The sequence below is a fragment of the Malus domestica genome, chromosome 12 (assembly GCF_042453785.1).
Source record: "Malus domestica chromosome 12, GDT2T_hap1".
Taxonomy (NCBI): Eukaryota; Viridiplantae; Streptophyta; class Magnoliopsida; order Rosales; family Rosaceae; genus Malus; species Malus domestica.
In genome coordinates, this window is record NC_091672.1 from 28,439,499 (window position 1) to 28,467,051 (window position 27,553).

Genomic DNA, 27,553 nt, shown 5'->3' on the forward strand with positions numbered 1-27,553 from the left:
TCTTCGAGCCCAAATTTCACAAGTAAAGACTTAGCATACTTACTTTGGTGTATAAACACGCCTTGATCCGTTTGCAGTATTCCCATACCTAAGAAGTGATGTAGAAGGCCGAGATCAGACATTTCATATCTCTCCATCATTTCCCTTTTGAATTCACTGAGCATCTTGTCACTACTTCCAGTATATACAATGTCATCAACATAGATTGACACAATTATCAACCCTCATTCATCATCAGATCTTGTATATAGTGTGGCTTCACTTGTGCTTCTTTTGAACTTACACAAAGAGAGATATGCATCAATCTCACTGTACCAGGCTCTAGGTGCTTGTTTAAGTCCATATAAGGCCTTCCTTAACTTATAGACCTTGTGATCAGCATTTGCCAACTCAAAACCCTCAGGCTGCTCAACATACACCTCTTCATCAAGCACACCATTTAGGAATGCTGACTTAACATCCAACTGAAACAACTTCCAACCCTTTTGTGCTGCAAGAGCAATGAGTGTTCGAATTGTATCTAACCTTGCCACCGGTGCAAAGGTTTCATTGTAGTCTATCCCAGGTTTCTGTGCATAACCTTTTGCCACAAGTCTGGCCTTGTGTTTTTGAACTGTTCCATCCAGATTTAGCTTAGTTTTAAACACCCATTTCACACCTATAACAGGTTTATTCATAGGCCTATCAACAAGCTCCCAAGTATTGTTCTTTTCAATCATTTCCAACTCTGCATTCATAGCCTCCTGCCAGGCTATTTCACTTGCTGCTTCTTGATAACTCTCTGGTTCTATAATGCACATGTGACACCTTGCATATATATCTTCCAGAGTTCTCAACTTCACTGGGGTGGAGCTAGGTGTGGAGCCTTGACTATGACTTCCACCATTATCTTCAACCAACTCATCCACAATAGTGTGTGAATGGGAATCTTCAGCATTGTCAAACTGGATTTCATCGGTTTGTTCCTCTCTAGCTTCTTCTGTAGAGTTATTTCCTTCAAGATTAAGAGGTATTGAGATCGATTCTACTTGATCACTTTTCCAATTCCATGACTGGTTTTCACTGAAAATCACACTTCTTGAGAGTACTATTTTCTTAGATTGCAGATCATACACTCTATATCCCTTTTCACAGCTTCCATATCCCATGAAAACCCCTTTTCTGGATTTCTCATCAAATTTGTGCCTCAGATGTGATGAGACATGAGTATAGCAGATACACCCAAATACCTTCAGGTGCTTAATTCCAGGCTTCCTGCCTGTGAATGCTTCAAAAGGTGTCTTATCTAGGACAGATGTTGTAAAGCATCTATTTTGAAGGTACACAGCTGTACTTACAGCTTCTGCCCAGAAAGACACAGGGATTCCTTTCTCAGTCATCATGGATCTTGCCATTTCACAAACTGTTCTATTTCTTCTCTCAGCAACTCCATTTTGCTGAGGTGAATATGCAATTGTCAGTTGCCTCTCCATTCCTATGCTTGCACAGTAATTCATAAATTCATTTGAGGTGTATTCACCACCTCTATCACTTCTTAGCTTCTTCAAACTGAACCCACTTTGCAGTTCAACAAAAACTTTGAACTTTTTGAACACATTGAAGGTATCAGATTTGTTTCTGAGAAAGTATACCCAACACATTCTTGAGAAATCATCAATGAATGTGATGAAGTACCTATTCCCTCCAATGGATTCGTTTTGCATAGGTCCACACAAATCTGTATGCACCAATTCAAGTGGACAGCTTGCTCTCCACGTTTTTTCTTTGTCAAAAGGTTCTCTGTGGTGCTTGCCTGACACACAACCTTCACACACATCTCTCATTTCTGTCAAAGCAGGTAGTCCAAGTACCATTTCCTTCTGCTGCATCTTCTTCATGCTAGTGAAGTTCAGATGTCCAAGCCTTCTATGCCATAACCATGAATCTTCAACCATAGATGCTTTTCTTGCTGCAGGGGTTATAGACTCTAGTGAAAGGGGAAAACATCGATTTCCTGCCATGATCACTTTTGCTACAACATTGTTGAGCCTACTATCATCAAAGATTACTGCCATATTACCCCCAAATAGGACATAGTAACCATGCTCCATCATTTGGCCTACACTCAGCAAGTTTTCATCCAAACCTGGAACCAACAACACTTCATTTATATATCTTTTCCCACGCTGAGTTTCAACCACTAAAGTGCCTTTTCCAGTTGCTTGTACAAGATCACCTGTGCCCATTTTAACTTTGCAGGTCACAGATCTGTCAATATTTATTAAAGCAGACTCTTGTGATGTCATATGGTTGCTGCAAGCACTATCCACAAACCACACACTTCTATCTTGCATAATTGATGAGTGACAAGCGTAGAACATGGTTCCTGTAGTTACTTCTTCTTCCCTTGCACAGTGGGCAACTTGCTTGTGACTATCACAGTCCTTTGCAATATGACCAAAACGATTGCACTTTCCACATTTGGGTTTTCCTTTGTATCTGCACACACCAAAATGATATTTTTGACACACTTGACACTGTGGTTTCACAGAACTTTGACTACTGCTTCCTTGCTTGTTCTGTGAATTGAATCTGTTATTCCAATTTCCGCCAGAATTGTTGTTCCAGTTCCCACTTGGAGACCAATTTGATCCCTTCTTGTTTTGTCCCTGCCACTTTTGATTTTGCCTACTCTGTGAACCTTTGTAGGTACCAGTGACTTGATTATTTCCAATTCTGAGACTACTAAAAGCCCTCTCAGTTCCTGTCAATTTATCCCTTTCATCATGTAAGTCCTCCCTTTTATCATATACTTTGACAGATGCAATGACTTCTTCAACTCTAATAGCATCCAGATCTCGAGTTTCCTCAATAATAGACACAATGGATTTATACCTCCTACTTAGACTCATCAATAATTTCTGCACAATTCTTTGTTCAGTCACATCTTCACCAAGAGATTTCAGATTGTTCACAATTCCAAAAAACCTACCCAAATAGTCATCTAGGTTTTCACTATCTGTCATTCTCATTTACTCAAAATCAGCCCTAACTGCTTGAAGTTTTACAGCTCTTACCTTTTTATCTCCTCTGAACTCTCTTCTCAGAATGTCCCAAGCCCCTTTTACAGTCTTCTCATTTCTGATACGAGGAAAAAGCTCATCTGTTATAGCTCCTTGTATGAGACTCAACGCCTTGGCATTTTTGATTCTGTCTTCTCTGGAGATGGTGGGTGGTTCCACTGGAACATGCTCAATCTCACTTCCTTCCTCTCCAGAGACTTCTTCCTCGACGGAAATCTGCTGCGGTTGCACTCCGAGTTCTACTACATCCCATAGGTCATGCGCTATGAGGATAGTCTCCATCTTGACAGCCCAAAAATCGTAGTTTGCACCATCAAACTGTGGAGTTCGTAAATCTCCACCGGAAGAACTTGATCCCACCATTTTTCTTAGTGAGTGTCAGTGAATCAACCAATAAAAGGAACCTCCTTTATCCCTTCTGAGATTTTTTCAGGAAGAACCTCTCTCACAGCTTTACGCCCCTCTCTGGAATCAGACCTAGTGCTCTGATACCATGTTTGAAATGGTATCAGGCATGGTGTTTTAGTTGGTATTCTTCGATAGAAGTTGAAGTTTTTTTTTCTTAGAAAACAGAGTTTTTTCTTTTCAAGAGAGAGAGAGAGGAAGAGCAAGAGTCAGTATCTTTTTCATATCAGAAACCATAAAGATTACAAGGACTAAATTACTCACCACTGGTCAAAAAACTGATCCTACACACTAGGGACCTAGAAACCTTCTCCGGCCATTAATGGTCATTGGAGGATATCATCCATCCACTTGGAAGAAGATGGGAATGCAAGGTACAATTAAAAAAGATAAGAACACCAGCTGTACGCATTCTAAAAACAGAAAATGGAACTAGCCGTTGCACATTTGAACCTAACGGCTACTTGCTAAACATAGCAAGTTCTTCATCTTTTCGATTTCAGCATTCTCTTCACTTCTTTCTGCAGGATTGTCATCTGCAGTTTGATATTAAGCTAGTATGCAGCTTAAATCTCAACAGCCACATGGTATCGTTCAAAAAAAAAAAAAAAAGTCAAGCCACACGGTAGAAGACAACTAGACCAAGTCAAGTAAAAGTGTAAAACCTTAGATATGCAATGAACTTGCAAAGTTCTTTTCTTGGACTTGTCAAGGTTTCACTTACTTAAATACTATTAACCTACATTTACGGGGGTGGACCACGGCCCAACCTATTTTACACAATTTTTAACCTATGTTTTTGTGGGGCACATACATAATGTATTTTAATGATTTGAATTGTCTATATTTTATAACATCATTTATAGATCATTTGAAGAAAAAAGTTATATAAATCCTAGATCATTAAAACATTCATTTGTAGTGCAGAATGGACAAATACTGTTACACAAAGAAACCCTAAACCTTTAATCCAATGGTCATATGGTTTCAAATTTGGGCGATTTATGGTACAAAATAGATATGACATGTGAGGGAAGTCCTAAAAGATAGACGGTTCAGATAGCTGAAGTACATTACGAAATATGCTCCACAGAAATGTCTGTCAAAACTTATGGAAAAAAAAATGATGTCACGGATCCGTGCTTATATTCATTATCTTTGAAGTCTTACAAATTGACAGTAGTAATCCAAAACAACAAGACAAATGTTTGTGTTGGACTCTCACAAGGTGTAGGACTCCCCATTATTTTATGGTACAATGGTGAGAGTTTGAGACAAATTTAAACCATTTTATTTTATATAGGCAGTTGACTGTTTCAATTTTATTGGGTTTTTGGTTTTTGCAAAATCTTTTCTCTGCTGTGATGATTTTTATTTTAATTTTGAAACGGATAGAGATAGAGGCATTCAGAAAAAAATCATACTTGGTTATAAAGTATCAAATTTCTGTTATGCTGAGACTGCTTTGTTCTTATAATTTAGTAGCTTAAGGGCCCAAAAACTAGCTCAAACAGTTGTTATTAGCAAACAAAGAATCACAGAAGCTTTAGATTGAGACACTGTTGGGAATTCCCTTGCCAGTAAGTCCTCCTCCACTAGTAGGAAACAGCAATGTGTACGGCACCTTCACCGGTCCGACGCGGTTCTTCAACTTCGCATCATTGTTCATACTTGTAATTCTGTCCTCAATCTCTGCCAGTTTCTTTCCAAACTTGTCGAAAGCTTCCAACGGTGCGGCGTCTGCAGTCCACTCGGGTGTGTCTCGCTGCCCTAAGTACACTTCATCAGTTGAATGCCTAGACAGAATTTCAATGAGGGAAATGCCAAGCAGTGTCTGCAGCTGAGCAGTGATTGTTTTCAAGAACGCCTTGTCGGGGTTGGACTCGAGCTCTTCGTATTCAGGAGTTCCCTTTTCGGGCATGAATTTTCGGCTTATAGTAGGGCGGTTGGGAAGGTATCCTGCGTAAGGGTACTGTCCAAAGTTGACAGCTGCATGGAGGGCAGAAGCAGTCCATATGATGGTAGTGCAGATTTCGACTAGCTCTTCGAGAGTCTGCATTTTCGGCCACCAGGGCTTGTCTTTTTTGTCACCGTGGCCTTCCTCTACTAGCTCCTTCCACCAGGATTGGAGCTCGGTGTCTTTCTGGATTATGTCGTCGGTCTTGTAGTAGAAAGAGCAGTAGTCTGCAACCCATGTTCTTATTGCAAACCAGATTTCAATCCCATCGACAGCATAGGGGTAGTCCTCAATCAGTAAGCGAAGACCGTGTGGAGAATTTGCATCCTTCACCGCCACTCCTCTGTTTTGATCAAGGGCAAAGCATTATAATTATAACAAGAAATGAATATTATTACTATGGTAAATAATTTCCGCGCCTCGTTTTCTTCTTCTGCACACCACTGTTTATTAATGCCCAGGGTTTGCCAGCGGAGAAAAAAAGTGTGCGGAAATAATTTTAAAGTCAGAAATCATAGATTTTGTGTTTGCCTTTTGATGAGATCTGCAGGGAGAGCTTGCTCGGTGAAATTCCAATCCTTGTACACAACTGATGACAGCTCCATGGCATACCTAGCAGGGAAAACTGTCGTCTCAAGGATACCGCCAGCATTGATGAGGATTTGCCTGGCAAATGCATTGATATTCATCGTGTCACGGAAATGAGGATGCAGAAGTTTGTAAATTGGGTGAACCACGCTAAGTTGCCTGTTCGTAGCAATTACAACTGGCTCACTCGCTGCATGAGTGTTCAACCAGTGACTGATAAGCTGATGGTATCCAGAGTCATTTACAGCCACATAAGCTTTAGCCAGTTGCCATATGGAGCCTTCTACACCTTGTTCTGCTGGTGAGTAGACATTGCTAATGCAACCGAATTGGTCTCCATTGGGATGAGGCAAGCTCAGTTCGATCACCAATGGCTTCAAAGTTCCATCATTTTGCAAGAACAGAAGAGTTCTGCTTCCGTAGATCTTGTTTGAAGTTGAGTTTATCCTCCTCAGGTATGGCATCAGAGAATCATGATGGTCTAGTATGAATAACTTGTTGTTCTTGAGTGCCTGTTCAACCAATTTCAATTTCATCGTTACAATTTGATATGTGAGTTTTTTTTTAACTCACATTATCTAATTTCAAAGTAACAGCATTGGTATGTGAGTTTTTTTTTCTTTTTTTTTTTTTAACCTTCAAACGAAATGAATCAAAGATTTTACCTCATCCACACTTAGTCCATCCAAGTTGTTCTTTATATGTTCTTCGGTTATTGTACTGGTTTGATCACCGTAAACTTTTGGATCTAGCTTGCTTGCAGGCGGAAACTCCTAAAATTTGATTAGAAGTATGATTAGAGATGAAACGAATAATAAACTTGACTTTTAGATAGTCATTTTTTGCTCGGGTCTATTTATTTCATTATCATTGCAAAAAATCACACAAAAGATGTGAAGATTACTTGGAGGCGACGAATGTTGACAGGGTTCACTCCAGCCAGCATTTCCCTTGCAAATTCTTCATCAGTCCTCCAAGCAGACTTATCCTCTTCGCCAAACCAAAGCATCAGAGTTAGAACTTAGACCAAAGAAAATAGTGCTTTATTTTGTGGGCCATTGTTTGTAAACCTCTAAGTTCAAAATATTGTCGTTACCTTTGATCACTTGAGGCATTGGGAATTTGAGCAACTTTGCATCATCAGTTCGGAAGATCTCCTTGAACAACTCCGAGGGGATGCTGTCTCCAATATGCTTTAATAAACCTTCAGGCAATGGAATGCCTACTTCGTAGAGTTTAAGTACATCTTCAAAGCTGTCAAACTCATTAGGAGTTTGATCAAGCAAGGATTCTAGCTCCGGTTTAATGAACTGAGCTATGGATTTCAGGGCATAAACCAGGAAGTCTGACAACTTCAAGTGGCCAAATCGTTCATCCCTTGGCACATAGATGTTTAAGCTCTCAGCAAGCGGCAGACGACTCTCGCTTTTTTCATCTGTTGCAATAAGATCAGAAAAATTAGTGATCATAACATCTCCAGTTCATTAAAATCCAAATTAGTATATCGAGTCTTACTTTTTGGTAAACATTAACACTAAGGATAGTCATCATTAATCGAAAACTAGATTAACTATGGTAACTCTAAAATAAAAGAGTAGTATTTACAAATGGCTAACCTGTCTTAGTTTTTTGTCGGCCAGTTCTTCCACGGCGAGGGTAAGGGTACTCACTAGACCCTCCAAGAATAGGACGGACATATTTGGCACCCTTATCAGGATTCCCCAAATCGTTGTAGCAATCATAGTCATAAACCCTGTCCCATTCTTGGAGCTCTCCTTTTCCTTTTTCATCATCTCCTCTCAAATGTACTAGTTCTTCTTCTCTGTATTTGCGCAACGGCAGTGGTGTTTCACTTGGAAGATAAGTCTGCACAACATATAGCAGGCATGAGCTTTTACCATATATTTTAAACCTCACAAAAAAAAAATTACAGCAGACACTAATGAAACGTTCAAATCATTCGTTACCTTGTTGGTGAAGAAAACACGGTCTTTGGTGTATTTTTCCGTAGGGTACACCCAAGAGTTGCAAACGAAGTGTAGACGGTCCTCACCGGGAACATTTTCGAGAGTGACAGTCTTGAGGAAGAACTCACTGTGGTGATTATTTTTTATTAAGATTGCTCCTGGAACTCCTACTTCCTCTTCATGGTCAAATGTAACCTCGAATGCAGACTCTCCCGGTGTTAAAGATGTGATGGTGGTAATCCAATCTTCCAAGTATGCTGGCTTTCCAAGTTTCCCCTTCAACCCATTTTCTACAAAAACACATTATTTAGTCATAAAATAATTATCATTCAAGAGTTCCTTTTTTCGTCTTTTACAATCTGATATTACAGACTACTTTAATTTACAGGGAGTGGAATTTGAACTCGACTGCAAGGGGATTAGCACACTGCCACTGCCCTATACAACTGGTTAACTCGCTCAAGTTTTATTATGAACAAATCTGAAGTTGTTTCTTCGGAATAATCAAGGAAAAAAAAAAGGAATCGGATGTGGTAAAAAGTTGTAAACCGTAGTAAAAAAAAAGGTTTGAAAGCCAAGTCCAGTTGCATGGTGCTTCGTTTTCAGGTTAAACTGGTGGCTTAGACTGGTAGTTGGCTTCCAAAGGTAAGAGTTTGCCCGTCTAATCAGTTAGACTGGTAGTTGGCTTCCAAATGTTCTGTTTTCTCTTTTCGGGTTCTGGTATGAAAATGTAAAGCAGCATTAGTTTGGTACTGACCTGATTCTGAAAAAAGCTGGTAAGCTTTTTTTTGTGTTTGGTACACATTCAGTTTCAACTTTTTTTTCACAGTTTTGGGTAAAAAAAAGCCAAAAACAAGAAGCTGCAAAACCCAGCTTTGAAAAACCGGTTTTTCTCACATCTGTTTTACATAAAAGTTTACCAAACACTATAATATTGTTTTTTTTTTTTTCAAAAGCATTTTTTCAAAAAAAAATTACCAAACACTCTACAGCTTTATTTCATAGCCGCTTATTCTCACAGAACAGCAGAAGCAGATTTTTTTCAACGCACAGCAATACCATATCAGCCCTTAAACAGATACATACTTACTCAACAATTTTATGAATAAATACTTGTTATCAAGAAGGAAACTAAAAAGCAAAGTTGTATTCTCACCGGAACTAATAAGCTGCAACGAAACCCCTTCGCCAAACAGCTCATGAACACGATCAAGCACGGACGCCTTAAGGTCGTTAAAGTCCAGAAAATTCTTCTTGATCAACACCACTCTCCCTTTGATCTTCTTGCCCTTGTAACCCGTCTCAACTTCCGTCTTCTCTTCCTCCATTTCTGTGGGGCGTGACTCATCAATGGTGGTGATGTTCTGGGATGTCTTGGCAGCTGCCAAAGCTAAAGTCAACATTCGAGGAGATCTCGTGACATCGGTCATCGACGAGAAACCATGCATTTTCATAGTACTCGTAGGCAACAGAACTGGGAAGATAGATGGGCGGGTTAGAGCTTGCTTGTTAGCTGGGCGAGAGAATAGAAAGAAACATAGAGAGATTGTGTTGGTTGTTGCTGCAACAACTGAGTTCGTCTTGAAGCTCAGAGGATTGAGATACTTGCAATGCAGCATCTTTGATCTGCTTCAAGAACTAAAAAATAAAAGTTGAAAATATAGAGAAGGTTTGAAAACTTAGGTTTGAACTTCTCACTTAGTGTGCAGAAACGACAGAAGGATGTGTAATTGTGGTATATTTAAGGGATTTGTGAGCTCATGTTCAATGTATGTATGTGTAGAAAAATACTTAGGTACTTATTTCCAGGTCAGTCTTTGGCCTAATGTGATGGTCTTTTTTAATACTTCACCAACTAATCTATCCAATAAATGTTTAATTTTTTTCCGGTGTTGACTTGGTGATGACTTAAACATCCAGTCATTTTGTAATCTTCAGAATTTTACAAGCGTGTGTTGCCTGTGCAGCTTAGGTCTGTTTTAGTTTTGCCTCTTTAGATATGTTGGTTTGATTTTCGGGATTTGGCTACAATATTTATATGTATTTAATACAATCATCATCTGAACGGTCGGTCCAGTCTGATAATGATTGTATTAAATACATATATTTATATGAATTATACATGACTATCAAATAATAATTGTATTAAATACATGTAAATATTGCATCTTTGAATTTGACATTTTGGCGTCTTGGCCGTACGGTTGAAGTTTTGTTTTTTTTGTTTCTGTTTGATATAAAGCGGTATTGAGAAAGAGTGATTCAAACATAAAATCACATATGCAAGAACAAACGCTCTAGACCGTTTTAAGTGATATTGAAGAAGTATATAATAAACTTTGCTATTTTGTTATAAAAATAAGATATAAAGCATTGGCAATGAATCATATTTGTTGACCTAACACAATATAATCATATTTTAGCCGTTTAATTGAAGAGGGTCATTGCAATCATCCTCTTACCATCAAAATCTATTCTATAAAGATGAGGAAAAATTAGTATTCTTTCTCTAGCTGTTCATGTTCTGTTGATTGAGATCTTATTAGTTTTCAGGTTTTGATCGAAATCCCTAAACTTAATGTATTAATGTATTTACTTGTCAGATATATAACCTTTTTTTTAAAACAAAAATTGGTTAATTGATTTAGGGCTTTAATATTCACACCTTCATTAATTTGCTAATTAATTCTCAATTTAAAACACTTTACAAAATTAAAATAAGTTTGTACTCATTTATTTTATATAATTTTTTGGGAGGTTTTTGACACACCCGTACCCGGAATGTCCACCTGGACACCAGAATTGCGATGTGATGGCCGACACCTAGAAGGTAACGAAATCATAAAGTGATGGTTTTTTTATACACTTCACCAACTAATCTATCCAATAAATGTTTAATTTTTTTCCGGTGTTGACTTGGTGATGACTTAAACATCCAGTCATTTTGTAATCTTAAGAATTTTACAAGCGTGTCTTTTTTTTACACTTCACCAACTAATCTATCCAATAAATGTTTAATTTTTTTCCGGTGTTGACTTGGTGATGACTTAAACATCCAGTCATTTTGTAATCTTAAGAATTTTACAAGCGTGTGTTGCATGTGCAGTTTAGGTCTGTTTTAGTTTTGCCTCTTTAGATTTGTTGGTTTGATTTTCTGGATTTGGCTACAATATTTATATGTATTTAATACAATCATCATCTGAACGGTCGGTCCGGTCGGATAGTGATTGTATCAAATACATATATTTATATGAATTATATGTGACTATCAGAAAATAATTGTATTAAATACATATAATTATTGCATCTTTGAATTTGACATTTTGGCGTCTTGGCCGTATGGTTGAAGGTTTTTTTTTTTTTTTTTTTTTGTATAAAGTGGTATTGAGAAAGAGTGATTCAAACATAAAATCACATATGCAAGGACAAACCCTCTAGACCGTTTTAAGTGATATTGAAGAAGTATATAATAAACTTTGCTATTTTGTTATAAAAATATGATATAAAGCATTGGCAATGAATCATATTTGTTGACCTAACACAACATAATCATATTTTAGCCGTTTAATTGAAGAGTGCCATTGCAATCATCAAAATCTATTCTATAAAGATTAAGACCTTATTATTTTTCAGGTTTTGATTGAAATCCCTAAACTTAATGTATTAATGTATTTACTTGTCAGTTATATAACTTTTTTTAAAACAAAAATTGGTTAATTGATTTAGGGCTTTAATATTCACACCTTCATTAATCTGCTAATTAATTCTCAATTTAAAACATTTACAAAATTAAAATAAATTAAAATAAGTTTGTACTCATTTATTTATATAATTTTTTGGGAGGTTTTTGACACATCCGTACCCGGAATGTCCACCTGGACACCCGAATCGCGATGTGATGGCCGACACTTGGGAGGTGACGAAGCCATAAAGTGTAGTGATGTGGAAAATGTGGATAAATTAAAACCTAAAAGTGACTAATTTGGAGTACGCATGTGAGCGGGGATTGAACCCATATCACACAAGTGCTGTCAGAGCATAGACAAATTGCAGTAAATGAAGAGTAATGATATTTATACCGAAAGGACAAGTCTCCTACATAGCAGCTTTTGCCAACCATCCTCGTTGTCACGTAACCTTCGCCATTAAAATCCTGGAGGGGCGAAAAACAAGGGTGAGTGTGCCTGAAAATAAAGTTTTGTAAAAACCTTTTCGAAGTGTAACCCCTCACTGTAAAACAAGTATATGGTTTCCTAAAAATATTATAATAATAGCATGTAGTAATATGTAGGATGACAAGATGTCTCAACATTAAATCTCAAATCGATATCACAAGAAAACAATACTCATTAATTTATGTAGGCACATAAGTCCACTATAGAGATATTCAGATAGTGGAACAAGCTGGGTGTAGGTTTTACATTCTAGTACTACATCATGTGAGCTGCGCTAGTCGCATCACATATAAGTCCAACACATCATACAACACGACAGGCTAGCACCTAATTCTGGATCCAAAGCGAATGTGAACTACACGTGAAGCTAGTCTTTAGCCAAGGACAGTACAAATAACTAAGAGACACCGTGCAAACATGTAGTAATGAGCGGATAAAACGTAAGGATGTCATGCCACAGTTTATGCTCACAAATAATATTAAAAACATAAAGTGCACTAAAAGTCTATTTGTAAAGCTAAACATGACATGTCACATCATAATATATTTAAAAGCAGTTGTTCGGAAAAACACATGCATATATATATTCGTAAAAAGGAAAAAACCCACTCACAGATACACATTGTAACCGTCCAACTATTCTGCTTGTGGTACTCCTATGTGTGATCATCTCCTATACAGGAAATTATTACACTAATCACTAAACTAATAATAATTAGTGCACTAAACTTAATTTCCCCTAGTTTGCACAAGAATTGGATTTTTGTTAGAAATTTCTAAAATAACACAATAGTGTCACTTCTCAACCATTTTTCGCACAAGAGGTATCAAAACGAAGCTTAGGACGAGGGGAACATTTTTATACCTCTCGGGGAAACAAAACTTGGTCGGAGGTGACTGGAAATTGGCTTAAAAGCCACGGACAAAATTGAGTTTCGCACAAACTTGATGCATTTGAGCATGCACTGCCTAAAACTAGCTCTTCGGACTTTGGGAAAGAGTTATGTGATTTCAAACTCGAAAAATGTAACCCCTAAAACAAGTATATAGTTTCCCAAAAATATTATAATAATAGTATGTAGTAAGATGTAGGATGACAAGATGTCTCAACATTAAATCTCAAATCGATATCACAAGAAAACAATACTCATTAATTTATGTAGGCACACAAGTCCACTACAAAGGTATTCAGATAGTGGAACAAGCTGGGTGTAGGTTTTACATTCTAGTACTACATAACGTGAGCTGCACCAGTCGCATCACATATAAGTCCAACACATCATACAGGACAAGCTGACGCCTAACTCTGGATCCAAAGCGAATGTAAACGGTGCATGTGAACTACACGTGAAGCTAGTCCTTGGCCAAGGACAGTACAAATAACTAAGAGACACCATACAAACATGTAGTAATAAGCAGATAAAACGTAAAAATGTCGTGTCATAGTTTATGCTCACAAATAATATTAAAAACATAAAGTGCAGTAAAAGTTTATTTGTAAAGCTAGACATGACATGTCACATCAGAATATATTTAAAAACAGTTGTTCGGAAAAAACGCATACATATAAAACGAAAATACCCGCTCACAGATACACATAGGTTGTAATCGTCCAACTATTCTGCTCGCGGTACTTCTCTGGGTGATCATCTCCTATACATGAAGTTATTACACTAATCACTAAACTAATAATAATTAGTGCACTAAACTTAATTTCCCCTAGTTTGCACAAGAATTGGATTTTTGTCGGAAATTTCTAAAATAACACAACAGAGTCATTTCTCAACCATTTTTCACACAAGAGGTATCAAAACGAAGCTTAGGACGAGGGGAACATTTTTATACCTCTCGGGGAAACAAAACTTGGTCGGAGGTGACCGGAAATTGGCTTAAAAGCCAGGGCCAAAATTGAGTTTCGCACAAACTTGATGCATTTGAGCATGCACTGCCTGAAACTAGTTCTTCGGACTTTGGGAAAGAGTTCTGTGATTTCAAAATCGACCAAACCAAAGAGATTTGGCCGAGTTTTGAGCAAAAGTCCTACAACTCGCCGGAAAAATGGTGGGTTAGATATTCATCTCTCAAACGTACTGAAACACACATGAATGCATGAAACCTTGTTAGAACTTGAAGAAAACCTTGAGAAAGAGTTGAAGCTTACCAAGACGCAAGTGGTTTGGTCGGAAAATAGCTCGAAAGCCACGGAGGTCGCCGGAGTTTGTTGTCGGGGAAAGTATGCATGCACATGCAGAAGATAACAGGGCTAAAAACACACGGATTTCAAGTTTGAACTTAACATAACATTCATTTCCATCACAAACGGAAGCCCAGAAGTTGAAGAGAACGAGAGAATCCCACCTGAGATTAAGAGTAGGAGCTCGAAGCTCTCCGATCTTCAATGGCAGAGCACTCGGAGTTGCTCTGATGCTGCATGCAAAGCTGTAGTCGTGTTCCCTATGTCCCAAAGGTTCGAAGTATCAAGATTTGGGGTTAAAGTTGTGAAGGAACGAGTGCTGGTGTGGCTGGTTTTGATGGAGCTAGAGAGAAAGCTTCGGGAGTTAGTAAGAGATTGAGGTTGCAGGGATGAAGAAGAAGAAAGAGTGTGAGAGAGTAAAAGTACATTTTAATAGAACTGTAAAGAAGTGTCTGATGGTGGTAAGTGGGTAGAGAGAGAGAAAAAGTGTAAGGGAAATGAGAGAGAGTGGAAGAACCGGTCAAAAGGAAAAGAAAGTGAGAGAGAGGGAGAAACCTGAAACGGCTAGGTGAGGAGAAAAGTTGAAATGTGATGGGGAGATGATGTTTGATGGATAGTGAAAGGAAAAGACATTTTAAAAACTAATAACACTATTATTTTAATGGCACTTGCATTGCATGTCTTGAATTCCCATCAGACACAAGTGGAAGCTTTTAAAACTGCACGTAGCTGACTCTTGTTCGAAAAAGATTTCATGCAGCGGTAGACGCTGCACAAGGAGAAAATTTCGCGTTTTGAATTTGTCTCAGGTACTTTTACATATTTTTTTAACGTAACTTGTTTGTTATAATTTTAAATTGAGTTTCGTTTATAATTATGCCTTCGTAAAAATGAGTATTATTTTCAAATAGTAAAATAAGACTGGAAAATAAAAAGAAAGTTGAGATCCACGTGGAATGCCTAAATAGCATCTTAAGGGTATTTTGATAATTTCATTACTACTGAGAATAAAATAAAATAAATCTCGAAACAGGATATCACAGTTTTGATATAAGCGCATCGTTTTTAATTTGGTTGATTAAACATCATTTTTTTAGAATTTAATTAAACATTTTTTCTACAATTTTATTAGAGGTACATTTGATTATATATAATCTTGGTACGTTTGATTTATGGTATCTTGTACATTTTGTTTCTTGGTACATTTAAAATCTAAATGTACCAAAAGTTGGTTCGTTAAGTTCTAAAAACATTTTTTTGTATAACTATACGTGTAAAATTTTATTAAATTAATGAAGTTTTCTTATGAAAGTGTCAATGACTTTTTTTTAATGAAAGAAGAGACTAAATATATATATATATATATATATATATATATATATATAATAACAGAAATAAAAAGTTACTCTTTTTTTTAATTACAATAAGGAGTTAGTTCAATTAATACTTTTAATAAAGCTGCAAATTAAAATACCATTGTAGAAAATTAGTTGTTAGCTAGCTTAAGTGATTACTTTGATTGATGATTTCAAATTCTAGCATATTTACGTGGGTTAATTTTCTTATAGTCACAAAATATTTTTAACATTAGGATTAAGTTGATTAACATTGTGTGCTTTTTAAGGAGAATGTTTTTCCTCTCAAAGAAATTTATTAGACTAAAGTTTCTTATTTTCATCTCATGCTGATATATGCAGATTGCAGAATCACATGTAACCTTTGCTTAATTAATAGAATTATGATACCTAATTCTATAATTATGGGAGTCCTACACCTTTGAAGTGCTACAGATCCGTCTCATATGTACCTAATTCTATAATTATGGGACTCCCATTATTTAACCTTTGAAGTCTGCAATCTGCATATAATTATATAATTATAGAATTAGGTATCACATGTAACCTTTGCTTAATACTAATTAAGTATACCTAATTCTATAATTATATGCAGATTGCAGAATCACAGAAGCTTTCGATTGAGACACTGTTGGGAATTCCCTTGCCAGTAAGTCCTCCTCCACTAGTAGGAAACAGCAATGTGTAAGGCACCTTCACCGGTCCGACGCGGCTCTTCAACTTCTCATCATTGTTCATACTTGTAATTCTGTCCTCAATCTCAGCCAGTTTCTTTCCAAACTTGTTGAAAGCTTCCAATGGCGCGGCATCTGCTGTCCACACGGGCGTGTCTCACTGCCCTAAGTACGCTTCATCAGTAGAGTGCCTAGACAAAATTTCAATGAGGGAAATGCCAAGCATTGTCTGCAGCTGAGCAGTGATTGTTTTCAAGAACGCCTTGTCCGGGTTGGACTCGAGCTCTTCGTATTCAGGAGTTCCCTTTTCGGGCATGAATTTTCGGCTTATGGTAGGTCTGTTGGGAAGGTACCCTGCGTAAGGGTACTGTCCGAAGTTGACAGCCGCATGGAGCGCAGAAGCAGTCCATATGATGGTTGTGCAGATTTCGACTGGCTCTTCGAGAGTCTCCATTTTCGGCCACCAGGGCTCTTCTTTTTTGTCACCGTGGCCTTCCTCTACTAGCTCCTTCCACCAGGATTGGAGCTCAGCGTCTTTCTGGATTATGTCGTCGTTGTAGTAGAAAAAGCAGTAGTCTGCAACCCATGTTCTTATGGCAAACCAGATTTCAATCCCATCGACAGCAGACGGGTAGTCCTGGATCAGTAAGCGAAGATCGTGTGGAGAATTTGCATCCTTCACTGCCACTCCTCTGTTTTGATCAAAGGCAAAGCAATATGATCAAAACAAGAAATGAATATTATTACTAAGTTAAATAATTTCCACGCCCCATTTTCTCCTTTTGCACACCATGGTTTATTTATGCCCCTTGATTCTCTTTTGATTTATTTAATTCAAACGCTAGAAATACACACGGTTTGCAAGCAGAGAAAAAAAGTGTGCGGAAATCATTTCCAAGTTAGAAAGCATAGATTTTGTGTTTACCTTTTGATGAGATCTGCAGGAAGTCTGATAACTTCAAGTGTCCAAATTGTTCATCCCTTGGCACATAGATGTTTAAGCTCTTAATAAGCGGCAGACTAGTCTCGCTGTTAGGATCTGTTGCATGCAATAAGATCAGAAAAATCTCAGTGAAGATAGTCGTCATTAATCGAAAACTAGATTAACTATGACTGCTCATTATTAACTCTAAAAATAAAAGAGCAATATTTAGAAATGGCTAACCTGTCTCAGTTGGTGGTCGGCCAGTTCTTCCACGGCGAGGGTAAGGGTACTCACTAGACCCTCCGAGAACAGGACGGACGTATTTGGCACCCTTATCAGGTTTCCCCAAATCATTGTAATAAGCATAGTCATAAACCCTGTCCCACTTTTGGGGCTCTCCTTTTCCATCTCCTCTCAAATGTACTAGTTGTTCTTCTCAGTGTTTGCGCAACGGCAGTGGTGTTTCGCTTGGAAGATAAGTCTGCACAAACATATAGCAGGCATGAACTTTAGTCTTTAGCTTAGGATACCATATATTTTCAACCTCACAATAAAAGTCACAGCAGATACTAACGAAGCGTGCAAATCATTCGTTACCTTGTTGACGAAGAAAACAGTCTTTGGTGTATTTTTCAGTAGGGTACACCCAAGAGTTGCAAACGAAGTGCACACGGCCCTCACCGGGAACATTTTCGAGTGTGACGGTCTTGGGGAAGAACTCACTGTGGTGGTTGTTTTTTTATGAAGAATGCTCCTGGAACTCCTACTTCCTCGTCATAGTCAAATGTAACCTTGAATACAGACTCTCCTGGTGTTAAAGATGTGATTTTGGTTACCCAATATTCTAAGTATGCTGGCTTTCCAAGTTTCCCATTTCCTACAAAAACACATCTATTATTTAGTCATAAAATAATTTATCATTCAAGAAAGTATACCAAGTTCAAAAAAATACTTCTATATATTAACTCAAAAAAATCAAATCATAATTATCATTCAAGAAAATATACCAAGTTCATGCTCAAGTTCTACTTTCATCTTTTATAATGCAATATTACAAACTACTTTGATGTACAAAGAGTGGAATTTGAACTCGACTGAAAAGGAATTAGCACACTCTCATGTACAACTGGCTTAACTCGCTCAAGTTTTGTTATGAACAAATCTGAAGTTGTTTCTTCAGAATATTCAAGGGAAAAAAAAAGAATTGGATGTGGTAAAAAGTGAGAAACTGTAGTAAAAAAAGGGTTTGAAAGCCATCTCCAGTTGAATGGTGCTTCATTTTCAGGTTAAACTGATGGCTTAGACAGGTATTTGGCTGTAAAAGGTAAGAATTTACCCGTCTAATCAGTCAATGACATGACCACTAAGAAAAACAACAAAGGGAATGGCTAATGACCATAATTTAGAAATCATGATCATATTTTTCACAAGCTTAATTAGGTCAATTTTTGAACTTAACCAATACCAGTTTTCTAATCCTACTTATCAAGTTATCATGACATAATCACAACCAGACTAATTAGTCCATATCATAGAGCCCTACCCACCCCACCCCAAAAAAAAAAAAAAAAAAAATATATATATATTTATTTATATAGCTCCTCATGTTGTGCACCATTAATATTTAATTCTAATTTTTGTTAAGGTATATTGTCTATATTGTCTATAGTACCTCTAAAGACCCCTCTATAAGTTCTACCATATACGTTTTGGTTGCAACTCATACTCGAATTAGACCTAGTTGCATTTTAATTAAGAGTAATGTGTAGATTTAATCCTTAAATTATTATGCGAGTGAAAATTAGGTCCTTAAATATTTTTGGGGTTCTAAAAGCACTCGAAGGAAGCACATCAAGTGTTTTTTTTTTTCAGAATTTACTTGCATTCTTATTAAGAATTGAATCCAAAAATATTTTTACCATAAGTGCTTTCAACCATTTTAAAAGCACTTCCAAATGAGTCATAATTTTGATTTTTGTTAAGATATATTGACTGTAGTGCCCTTAATATTAAGAGTTGTGCATATTTAGTCCCTAAATTATTATCCGTGTGAAAATTAGGTCCCTAAACAATTCTGAAAGAAAATCCTTAAACTAGTTAAAATCTGCTAATTAAATCCCTAATATTAGATTCAAATGTATTCTATCCAACTTTTTGAGTCGCGCAACTTGCATGTGATATACTTTGGAAGATAGATTGATAGTTTTCCAAGCCTGTAGTTTACTTTGGAGAGTAAATTAGAAATTAGATTTACAACCAATATGCAACGTTATGGATGGTAGGAAAGAAAATGATGGTATTACCCTCTAAAATAAGTCACATGCAAGTCACGTGACTTAGTTGATGAAAAATTTAATAGAATAGCTTTGGATTATATAGTAGGGATAAAATTAACAGTTTTTGATGAATTTAAGAACTTATTTTATTAAAAAAAAGTTTATAATGTTCCTACTGTACTTTAAGCATATGATCTATTTTCATAATCCAAATTTATGATTTGGTCCCCCTTCATGCCTAAATAGGACTCATGAGTGGAAGCAGGCTTGGTTGTATTTTTACTCATATTCTAGAACCTAAATATTAAAGGGAAAAAAAGACTAATTTTTGTGACCCAAGTCGTTTACTTTGAAGATGTGTCAGTTTCCATTCCCAGCCAAGTAAAAGGTACAAGAAAAAATTTATAAAAAAATGAATTAAAAAAAAAAGGGTACCCTCTCGAAACAAACTAGAACAGTTGCTATCAGAATTTCATTCCCATATCAATTACAATAATCTTATTTATGCAAAGTTAATCACGACATAATATTTAACATAAGTAAATTTTACAGTTGTATATTACCTACTTGTATTTGAATGTACGTCAGTAATTTGGTCAATTTTGTGTGTTTGAATATCGATTATTCTGAAAAAAAACAAGACAAGTGATTAATCTTGTGATAAATATTGCATCAAGGAAAAAGAAGCAGAAGAAAAATGAAACGATAATCAAGAGCAAAGGCTCAAATCTTAAACCAATCTAAAACAAAACTCAAATGATCTCTAGGCTTGATGAAAGACTCAAATATTCAATTTTCTCCCTAATCATGCATTCTTACCATTTACCATAAAAAACCATAGAAACTATAAACTTTCACTGAAAGAATGAACTCACCGGCATCATCAGCATGAACGGCACTGATGCGCTGCAGGCAAACCCCTTGGCCGATCAACTCATGTGCGCGATCGAGAACCGAAGAGTTGATGTCGTTGAAGTCCAAAAGACTCTTCTTCATCAGCACCACAGTCCCATTGATCTTTCCATGATTTCCATTTTCCTGGTGACCTGCGAGCTTCCCAACAATATTCTGCAGCATTTTGTTCTTCTGTTTTGCTTTATACGAACTAAGCAAAGAACATATGTTATTGCGACTTACAAACCAAAAGAATATATATGTTTTTGTGAATTAAGAAAATAGGTGGGTGCTGAAATGAATCGAAAGTTGAAAGTTGGTAATGGAAGAGTGCAGCAGGGCGCTGTGGTATTTATAGGGAAAACGAAAAGTGAGCATTTTTAGGAGAAGTTTCAGTACATGTTCATCTGCTATGGAGTCGAGATCCTCTCTTTCCGGAGCTCAAGGATCCAGAGATTCGGGCATTGAAGAGAGAGAAAGAAAAATATGAACTCTTAATTTGTATGAGGTGAATCAATAAAATGAACTAATAAGGACCGCGATATTTTAAATGAATGGAGGCACGTTCGAGTTATTATTATTATTTTTATAATTGGTGCCAAGTCATCGGTATTTTTTTTGGAAGAAGTCTAGCACAACTTATCAAAATTACTTGTAGGGATGGCTAAGTGATGGTGACCAAAATCCATTGGATATGATCTTTCAAACAATATATAAAAGATAGACGGTTTGGATCGTTGAAATAATTACAAAGCGAGCTCCATAATGATGTGTGCCAAAAGTTATATAAAAAAAATAGTGTCACGTATCCCTCTCCTATATATATATATATATATATATATATATATATATATATATATATAAAGATAATATTTTTAGACTTTATTTAGGCCTTTAGATTAAACTCGTTTTAATGGTTATGATTGCACTGATCTATCGAATATTTTGAAATAAAAAAATTATAAATATTTTGATTTCTCTCTTTTTATCTCTTAAATACGAAAATAAAACTTTGTCTTTCTGAAAATGTTCTAGTTCATAAATTTTGACATATCCATTAAAGATGATCTAAAAGGGTCGAAACTAAACTACGAACACAAATCTTACCACTATAATCAAAGTTTTCAAAAAAAAAAAAAACAAACTACGTTTTCCCTTTCAACAACAACAAAAAAACCTGCGTTTCCCTTTCCACGCTCGTCGTTTTGAAGTCCATCTGCATATGTCACGACTGCCCAAGTCAGCATAACGGAAGAAACAGAATTCCGACCCGAGTCAAAACCTACACTATACGTGGCACTTTCCAAGTCTCCAACAAACACGCTAAACCGTGCTTGCTCGCTCTCTCCCCGCGTCCCAGCAGCTCGATTCCACTTTTCGCGCTCTTCGATTTCTCTCTCTACGAATCCCTAATTTCCAATCCAAAAATTCCAAATCGCACGTATCGATTCAGTTTTTAGGGTTTTTGAATGGATCCCACCGACGCAGCCTCGTCGAATTCCACGGATTCCTCCATCTCCGGTGAGTTAAATCGCACGCAGCTTCTTCAATTCCTTTCATAATTTTCTCTGCAATTACACAATCACATTGTGGGGGTGTGTAATTTTAAATTTTCGGGAAGCAAAAATAATCTGAATTTAATTAATTTATTTTTATAATTTTGTAGCTAATTATGAAAGGGGAAATCAAATGGAAACCGAAGGTTTCAATTTTTGTACGTTTTTAAATAAAATGGAAATCAAACTTTTATGGGTAGGTAAATAAAAACAAAAAGTTTGATTCTTTTAACTCTTTAAATGTTTAATCAAATTCCAATTGAGGAAAGTAGTTTTATTTTTTCCAATTTTCAGATTGAAAATCTGAAGGTTGTCTGTAATCTTTGAATTTCGCAGAACTCCGTTTGAAGCATCACCAGGAACTAGAAAATTTAACGCTTGCAACGCAACCGTTAAAGACATTAAAGTATTTCAATTTGGCTATTGGCCAATATGTTCGGCGTTTTATGGCGAGAGGTGGTTGGTTTCTGCTTCTAATTATGTTAGCAGGAGGTATAGGAGTGATCACTGCGACAGTTGGTGGACCTCAACAAGAGGTATTTACTCGCAGGGCGACATTTTTGTTCAGTTGCATTTAGATTTTTAGTTAGAGTAACCGTTATTTGATTAATATAGTTTGCTTAATATTGTTTGTATGGGTTGTTGGGATAAAGATTTCCCATGAATGTTGCATTATATATACTTTATCGGGCATGTTTATTGCATAATGTTGATGTACTTTTGGACTTTCCTTTATTGATTTTACAATTAATCAAAATGCAGCATATCCGGGAGCTTATTCGTTATCTGCAATTTGGACTCTGGTGGCTGGCTCTTGGTGTAGCATCATCTATTGGTCTTGGTAAGTGTGAGTTATATTCAAACTAGCATGAAAACTGTGAGTTTCGGGTTGATGGATTTGTGCTGTCTCCAAATTCTCGTGTAGAAACATATTTATATTACACACTAAACCAAATGGAGAAGTTGCAATTGATTCTTTTTTTTAAATTCTGTGGTAGCACATTTGTCACAAAACTCTGAATGTTTTTTCTTGTATCACTATTTTGTGCAGGATCTGGTTTGCACACGTTTGTGCTGTATTTGGGGCCTCATGTAGCTCTGTTTACCATGAAAGCCGTGCACTGTGGCAGAGTTGACATAAAAAGTGCCCCATATGACACCATTCAGTGGAGAAGTGGTCCTTCATGGCTGGATAGAGAATGCTCTGAATATGGGACACCCCTATTGTTATCACAGCACGGTTCAAGGGTTCCGCTTAGCAGTATATTGCCTCAGGTTCAGTTAGAGGCCATTCTATGGGGAGTTGGAACTGCACTGGGAGAGCTTCCTCCTTATTTCATATCAAGAGCTGGTGAGTACAAAACAACAAGCTAAGCTCTGTCATCTTTGTATTAAGCAATATCTAGTCAAGAACAACCTGTTAGAAAAACTTCATCTGGTATAATTTTTCACATTATCTATGTTCTTATTTGTATAGATGCATCTTGAGCATATGTGGTTACTTAGTTGCATGTACAAAGATCATAAGATGCCTTAACATTCTACATTTCTAAAGTATAATTTTTTTTTACTTCTTGGGTAGTTCATAATGCTGCCGTTGGTTGAATAGTTTACTATAATTTCAATTTGTGGACATATATCATAGGTACCTTGTTAGCTTTTCTGTCTGGCTATTACTTAATTCAGAACTGTAGGCACTATGATGAAAATTGTGTCTGTGTGCACGCATGTGGCGATGTTCATATTTTACTTACTTCATGGCCCTTTACAAGTCAGGATAATTTTCTGGATTCTTTAATCTGACTGCCTACCGTAAGGATGAGTGAGTTGGATACGTTTGAAATTTTAAACCACTAATTTCTGAATTTCTCCTTATCTATACTTAAGTGCAGCTAGTATATCTGGTCAAAAATTGGAAGTCATGAAAGAATTGGATTCTTCATCAACTGAAGACAGTGGAATGGTAGCTAGTCGCCTCAACCGGATGAAATCATGGCTTCTTTCACATACACAATATCTGAACTTTTTAACTATATTAGTTCTTGCTTCGGTAATTTTTCTTTCTTAATGCTACTGAGTACTTGTACCCGTGGAGTTGCAACGTTCTTTCAACACATGTTGTACTTATCCTTTTTGCAGTGCAGCACTTTTTTATTTTCTTGGCTCTTTTTTTTTAGAAATATTTTTGAGACCTTTAAGGGTGTTTATTCAAAATAAATTTCAGGTGCCCAACCCTCTATTTGACCTTGCTGGGATATTGTGTGGACAATTTGGCATTCGATTTTGGACGTTCTTTCTAGCAACATTGATTGGAAAGGCATTTATTAAGACTCACATACAGGTTTGTGAACTTATAAGATATATCAAATTTTGAAGCCTCTTGATGCCTGCTCGTCCTGGCAGAGGTTTTATCTTGTTATTTTGAGGTGTTTTGCTTCATTTATGATGAGTTCTAAGAACTGTTTTTCTAAAACAATCTGTGCATCACTGATTGGATCCTGCTCGTCCAATCAGATGTTTAAACATTGTTTTGTTTTTATATCTACCGAACATGCTTACCGAGGTTTATAATTTCCTATTTAAAGATTCCTTGCATTTAACAATGCATAACTTTACATAAATTGAGGTGGTTATGTTGCCCTGTAATTGCAGACAGTTTTCATCATCTCAGTTTGCAACAATCAGCTTCTCGACTTGGTAGAAAATAAATTGATTTGGTTGTTCAGCTTTTTCCCTGGATTTGGTTTGTTTGTGCCCAACCTCATCACCAAATTACATACAATGAAAGACAAGTATATACACGCCTCACCTCCAGTCGCCTCTAACAGCGAGGTAGTGTTTTCTGAATTACGGCTTTAGCATCTCTATGTTGTGTTTAAGTTCATTTTCCAACAACAGTGTTTGGGCAGATTTTTGACCGAAAGTGGGGGAATGCAATCTATTGGCCAGTTGGTAAATTGAATTCTGTATCTGTATACACGTTCCTGAACCCGAGGAATTTGGTACTTCTGTTTCGAGTACTTAATAACTGGGCATGCTTGTCCTTAACATATAACTTGTTCACATTTTTTGCTTTCAGGAGAAAAAGTGGGACTTATCCTTTAGTTCGATTTGGAACACTGTTGTGTGGCTCATGCTCATGAACTTTTTCATCAAGATTGTGACGGCAAGTGCACAAAGCGTTCTCAAGGAAGAACATGAAAAGGAGTTGACTGCGTTGTCGAACAATCTGCATACATCCAAACAAAAAAGTATTGCTAGTTGCAGCCAAGCCTCTGATTGAATCTTCCGAAGGCTGTTCCGGTTTGGTTATATTTTTCCTTATCTGGTATTCACGGCATTGGAGTTTAGCGGCAGAATTTTTGTATCTGCCGCGATTATTTCTCCCGTAGCTTCCACCCGTTTATCTCTCTTTCAATTTGTACGTATAAAACATGAAATGAAACATAGGTTAATCCGTAGAAGTATCTACATGTATCATATTTATAGGGGGAAGTTTATCGGCGATTCTTGATCTGACTTTGTATCTTAGAAATCTGCCCATTCTGGGAAATGCAATGGAATAAAATCCATCAAGACATTTTTATGTTTTGCTATTCCATTTCCACCGTCATTTCGTTTATTTTAGTGACATCTAGTCTCTACTTTGTTGGAGGAGATTCTAAGTTCAAATTTCATGAACGATAGTTAATCAAAAAATGAAAAGCGGAACACTATTCTCTATTCAAATCAAGAAGCTTTCTATCAATAACAACACTTTGACAATGTGGATACAATTACAAATCACAACACTTATACACATTTGAAGTCGATTCATTGCCTGATAGAACAAGCATTACAAGTTGAAATTCACTTGGCGAAAGCGCTACTGGCAGAAGCGCTTATGACACAAGCAGTCCCGAACCAGCCCTAAGCAGAGCCGAGGTGGGTGTTGGTCTCCCACCTAAGGTCTTGGGAGAACTGAGAGATTGCAGCTCTTGGATCGCCATCGGCAATGGACAAGTAGTAGCTTGCAGTTGCATCATCCACTCGCAGGCTTCTCCTCAGTGATTCAACCACTCTTTTCTTGCTCTGCAAAACAGAGCACGAAGAGATGCTGCCGCTGTTTATGGTTTTCGGGTCGGGGCCGCCCTCCAAATACAACACAGCCACCTCTCTCTTAGCATAATTATCCACTTCAACATAGCACGTAGCTTCCGAAAGGATCTCCGCATTGCTTACCGGAATCAGCAATCTCTCCCGAGAGTATATTCCGTGCTCACTCATCATGTTGTTCAATCGTTTTATGTCCATCACCTGAAAGAAATTGTAGAACTTATGTGCTTCAAAGCACTTCCAACTGCTCTTCCAAAAAGCACTTTCAACAAAAATTTCGACTTTTGTTCTTTTATAGAAGCACTTCTATGTAATGTTTTCTACCTAAGGAGTCCCAAACTGGTCTAAAAGTGTTTTCCATTTTCATTTTTCTCGGCAACCAAACAGACGATAAGAATTAAGAACCAAAATGCTTGCGTACCTGAACGGAATACTTGACGGCGAGGCTGGCGACGCTGTCCCCGCGGACAATCCGGTGCGAGATGGCGAATTTTCCGATCGAATTGTCCCTCCAGAAGCTTGAAGACGCCGGCTTTCCGATCACCTCCTTCAGATTCCAAGGAGCTTTGAAGGCTTTGGCGACGATCTCCTGATCGGAGGCGACGGAGCTCCAGACTCGGCAGACGCAGCTGGAGCGAGCGAGGTCGGGAATTGGGAGCTTCTCGAAGATGAGGCGGAGGGTGTCGCGGCAAGTTAAGGCCGAGAAGTGAGAGTTCATAGGGGATATCGTGGTGGTGGAGTCGGAGGAGTCGCCGAGGGTTGGGGCGGCGGCGTCGGAGTAAAGAGGGTTGACGATGTCGTTGTCGTTTTCTTCGTCCCCGCAGCAACCCATTGTCGTCTGAGAGAGAGAGAGAATTGAGATTAGTTTTGGGCTATAAAACAGAATTAAAAGGCGGGCATCTAACGGTCAACTAACTTGCCCAAAAAACTTGCGGTTTGTCTTGTTTGGGCCATATAAAGAAGTTTTGGGCCACAGAAATATCACCGATTTTTCACCAACAGTCCTCGTATTTTATTCGGATTTTCACTTTTCTCTCATCTACTTTTTTTTTCTTATCATATTCGTCTTCATAGTTTCGTTTTGTTTCTAATCCACCAACTTAAGTTTTCGATTGAAAATATTAATTTCTTCTTATAAAGTTCCAAGTAAATACTTGGTCCCTGCTCTGTTTTGATTGTGTTGTTTGAACAAAGTTAATTTCACTTTGACCAAAAAAAAAAGAGGTTAATTGCACATAATTTTCACAATTTAAATCTTTGTAATTAGTCAAATATGACAGTACATCGAAAATAATTTGATATTATTTGAGGATAAATTGGTCTTTCTAGCAATATAAAATAAGGAAAACTAATGAAAAAGGCTTGAAAACTTTGAGTTTAATGATAAGGACAAAATAAAGGGTAAAGTGAATAGTACCAGGATTGACTTT

General features: G+C 37.1%; 3 protein-coding genes and 1 pseudogene across 4 annotated transcripts; 1 reads left to right on the forward strand and 3 right to left on the reverse strand.

Moving 5' to 3' along the window:
• Nucleotides 1–5,013: 5,013 nt before the first annotated feature.
• LOC103450937 (probable linoleate 9S-lipoxygenase 5) lies at nucleotides 5,014–9,598 on the reverse strand. Its single transcript, NM_001329014.1, is given in 8 exon segments — nucleotides 5,014–5,767; nucleotides 5,956–6,524; nucleotides 6,678–6,785; nucleotides 6,917–7,002; nucleotides 7,109–7,447; nucleotides 7,629–7,878; nucleotides 7,980–8,269; nucleotides 9,136–9,598. Coding segments are annotated over 8 exon segments (2,859 nt in total).
• A 6,690-nt stretch (nucleotides 9,599–16,288) lies between these two features.
• Nucleotides 16,289–20,655, reverse strand: LOC139189920 (probable linoleate 9S-lipoxygenase 5; annotated as a pseudogene).
• Nucleotides 20,656–21,621: 966 nt separating this feature from the next.
• LOC103450939 (vacuole membrane protein KMS1-like) lies at nucleotides 21,622–25,624 on the forward strand. 2 transcript variants are annotated; one of them, XM_029090013.2, is made up of 9 exons: nucleotides 21,652–21,993; nucleotides 22,365–22,564; nucleotides 22,791–22,869; nucleotides 23,080–23,379; nucleotides 23,921–24,078; nucleotides 24,253–24,369; nucleotides 24,681–24,860; nucleotides 24,938–24,980; nucleotides 25,108–25,624. In XM_029090013.2, the coding sequence occupies exons 1-9, from the start codon at nucleotides 21,942–21,944 to the stop codon at nucleotides 25,131–25,133; spliced, it is 1,155 nt and encodes a 384-aa protein (XP_028945846.2). In that variant the 5' UTR covers nucleotides 21,652–21,941; the 3' UTR covers nucleotides 25,134–25,624. The 2 variants fall into 2 exon arrangements, with proteins under 2 accessions (XP_008388565.3, XP_028945846.2); XM_008390343.4 differs by lacking the exon at nucleotides 24,938–24,980 and having other exon boundaries at nucleotides 21,622–21,993.
• Nucleotides 25,625–25,727: 103 nt separating this feature from the next.
• Nucleotides 25,728–27,045, reverse strand: LOC103450938 (F-box protein At1g55000). The gene is made up of 2 exons (XM_008390342.4): nucleotides 26,545–27,045; nucleotides 25,728–26,324 (listed from the first exon to the last, which is right to left on the reverse strand). The coding sequence occupies exons 1-2, from the start codon at nucleotides 26,953–26,955 to the stop codon at nucleotides 25,938–25,940; spliced, it is 798 nt and encodes a 265-aa protein (XP_008388564.1). The 5' UTR covers nucleotides 26,956–27,045; the 3' UTR covers nucleotides 25,728–25,937.
• Nucleotides 27,046–27,553: the final 508 nt, after the last annotated feature.

What these genes read in the sequence shown, in the direction of transcription:
- LOC103450938 (XM_008390342.4), bottom strand. Translation starts at nt 26,955, where the DNA reads ATGGGTTGCTGCGGGGACGAAGAAAACGACAACGACATCGTCAACCCT. An exon ending in CCGTCAAGTATTCCGTTCAG is followed by an intron (nt 26,325 to 26,544) that starts GTACGCAAGCAT and finishes AATTTCTTTCAG; the next exon opens with GTGATGGACATAAAACGATT.
- LOC103450939 (XM_008390343.4), top strand. Translation starts at nt 21,942, where the DNA reads ATGGATCCCACCGACGCAGCCTCGTCGAATTCCACGGATTCCTCCATC. An exon ending in TTGGTGGACCTCAACAAGAG is followed by an intron (nt 22,565 to 22,790) that starts GTATTTACTCGC and finishes ATCAAAATGCAG; the next exon opens with CATATCCGGGAGCTTATTCG. An exon ending in AGCATCATCTATTGGTCTTG is followed by an intron (nt 22,870 to 23,079) that starts GTAAGTGTGAGT and finishes TATTTTGTGCAG; the next exon opens with GATCTGGTTTGCACACGTTT.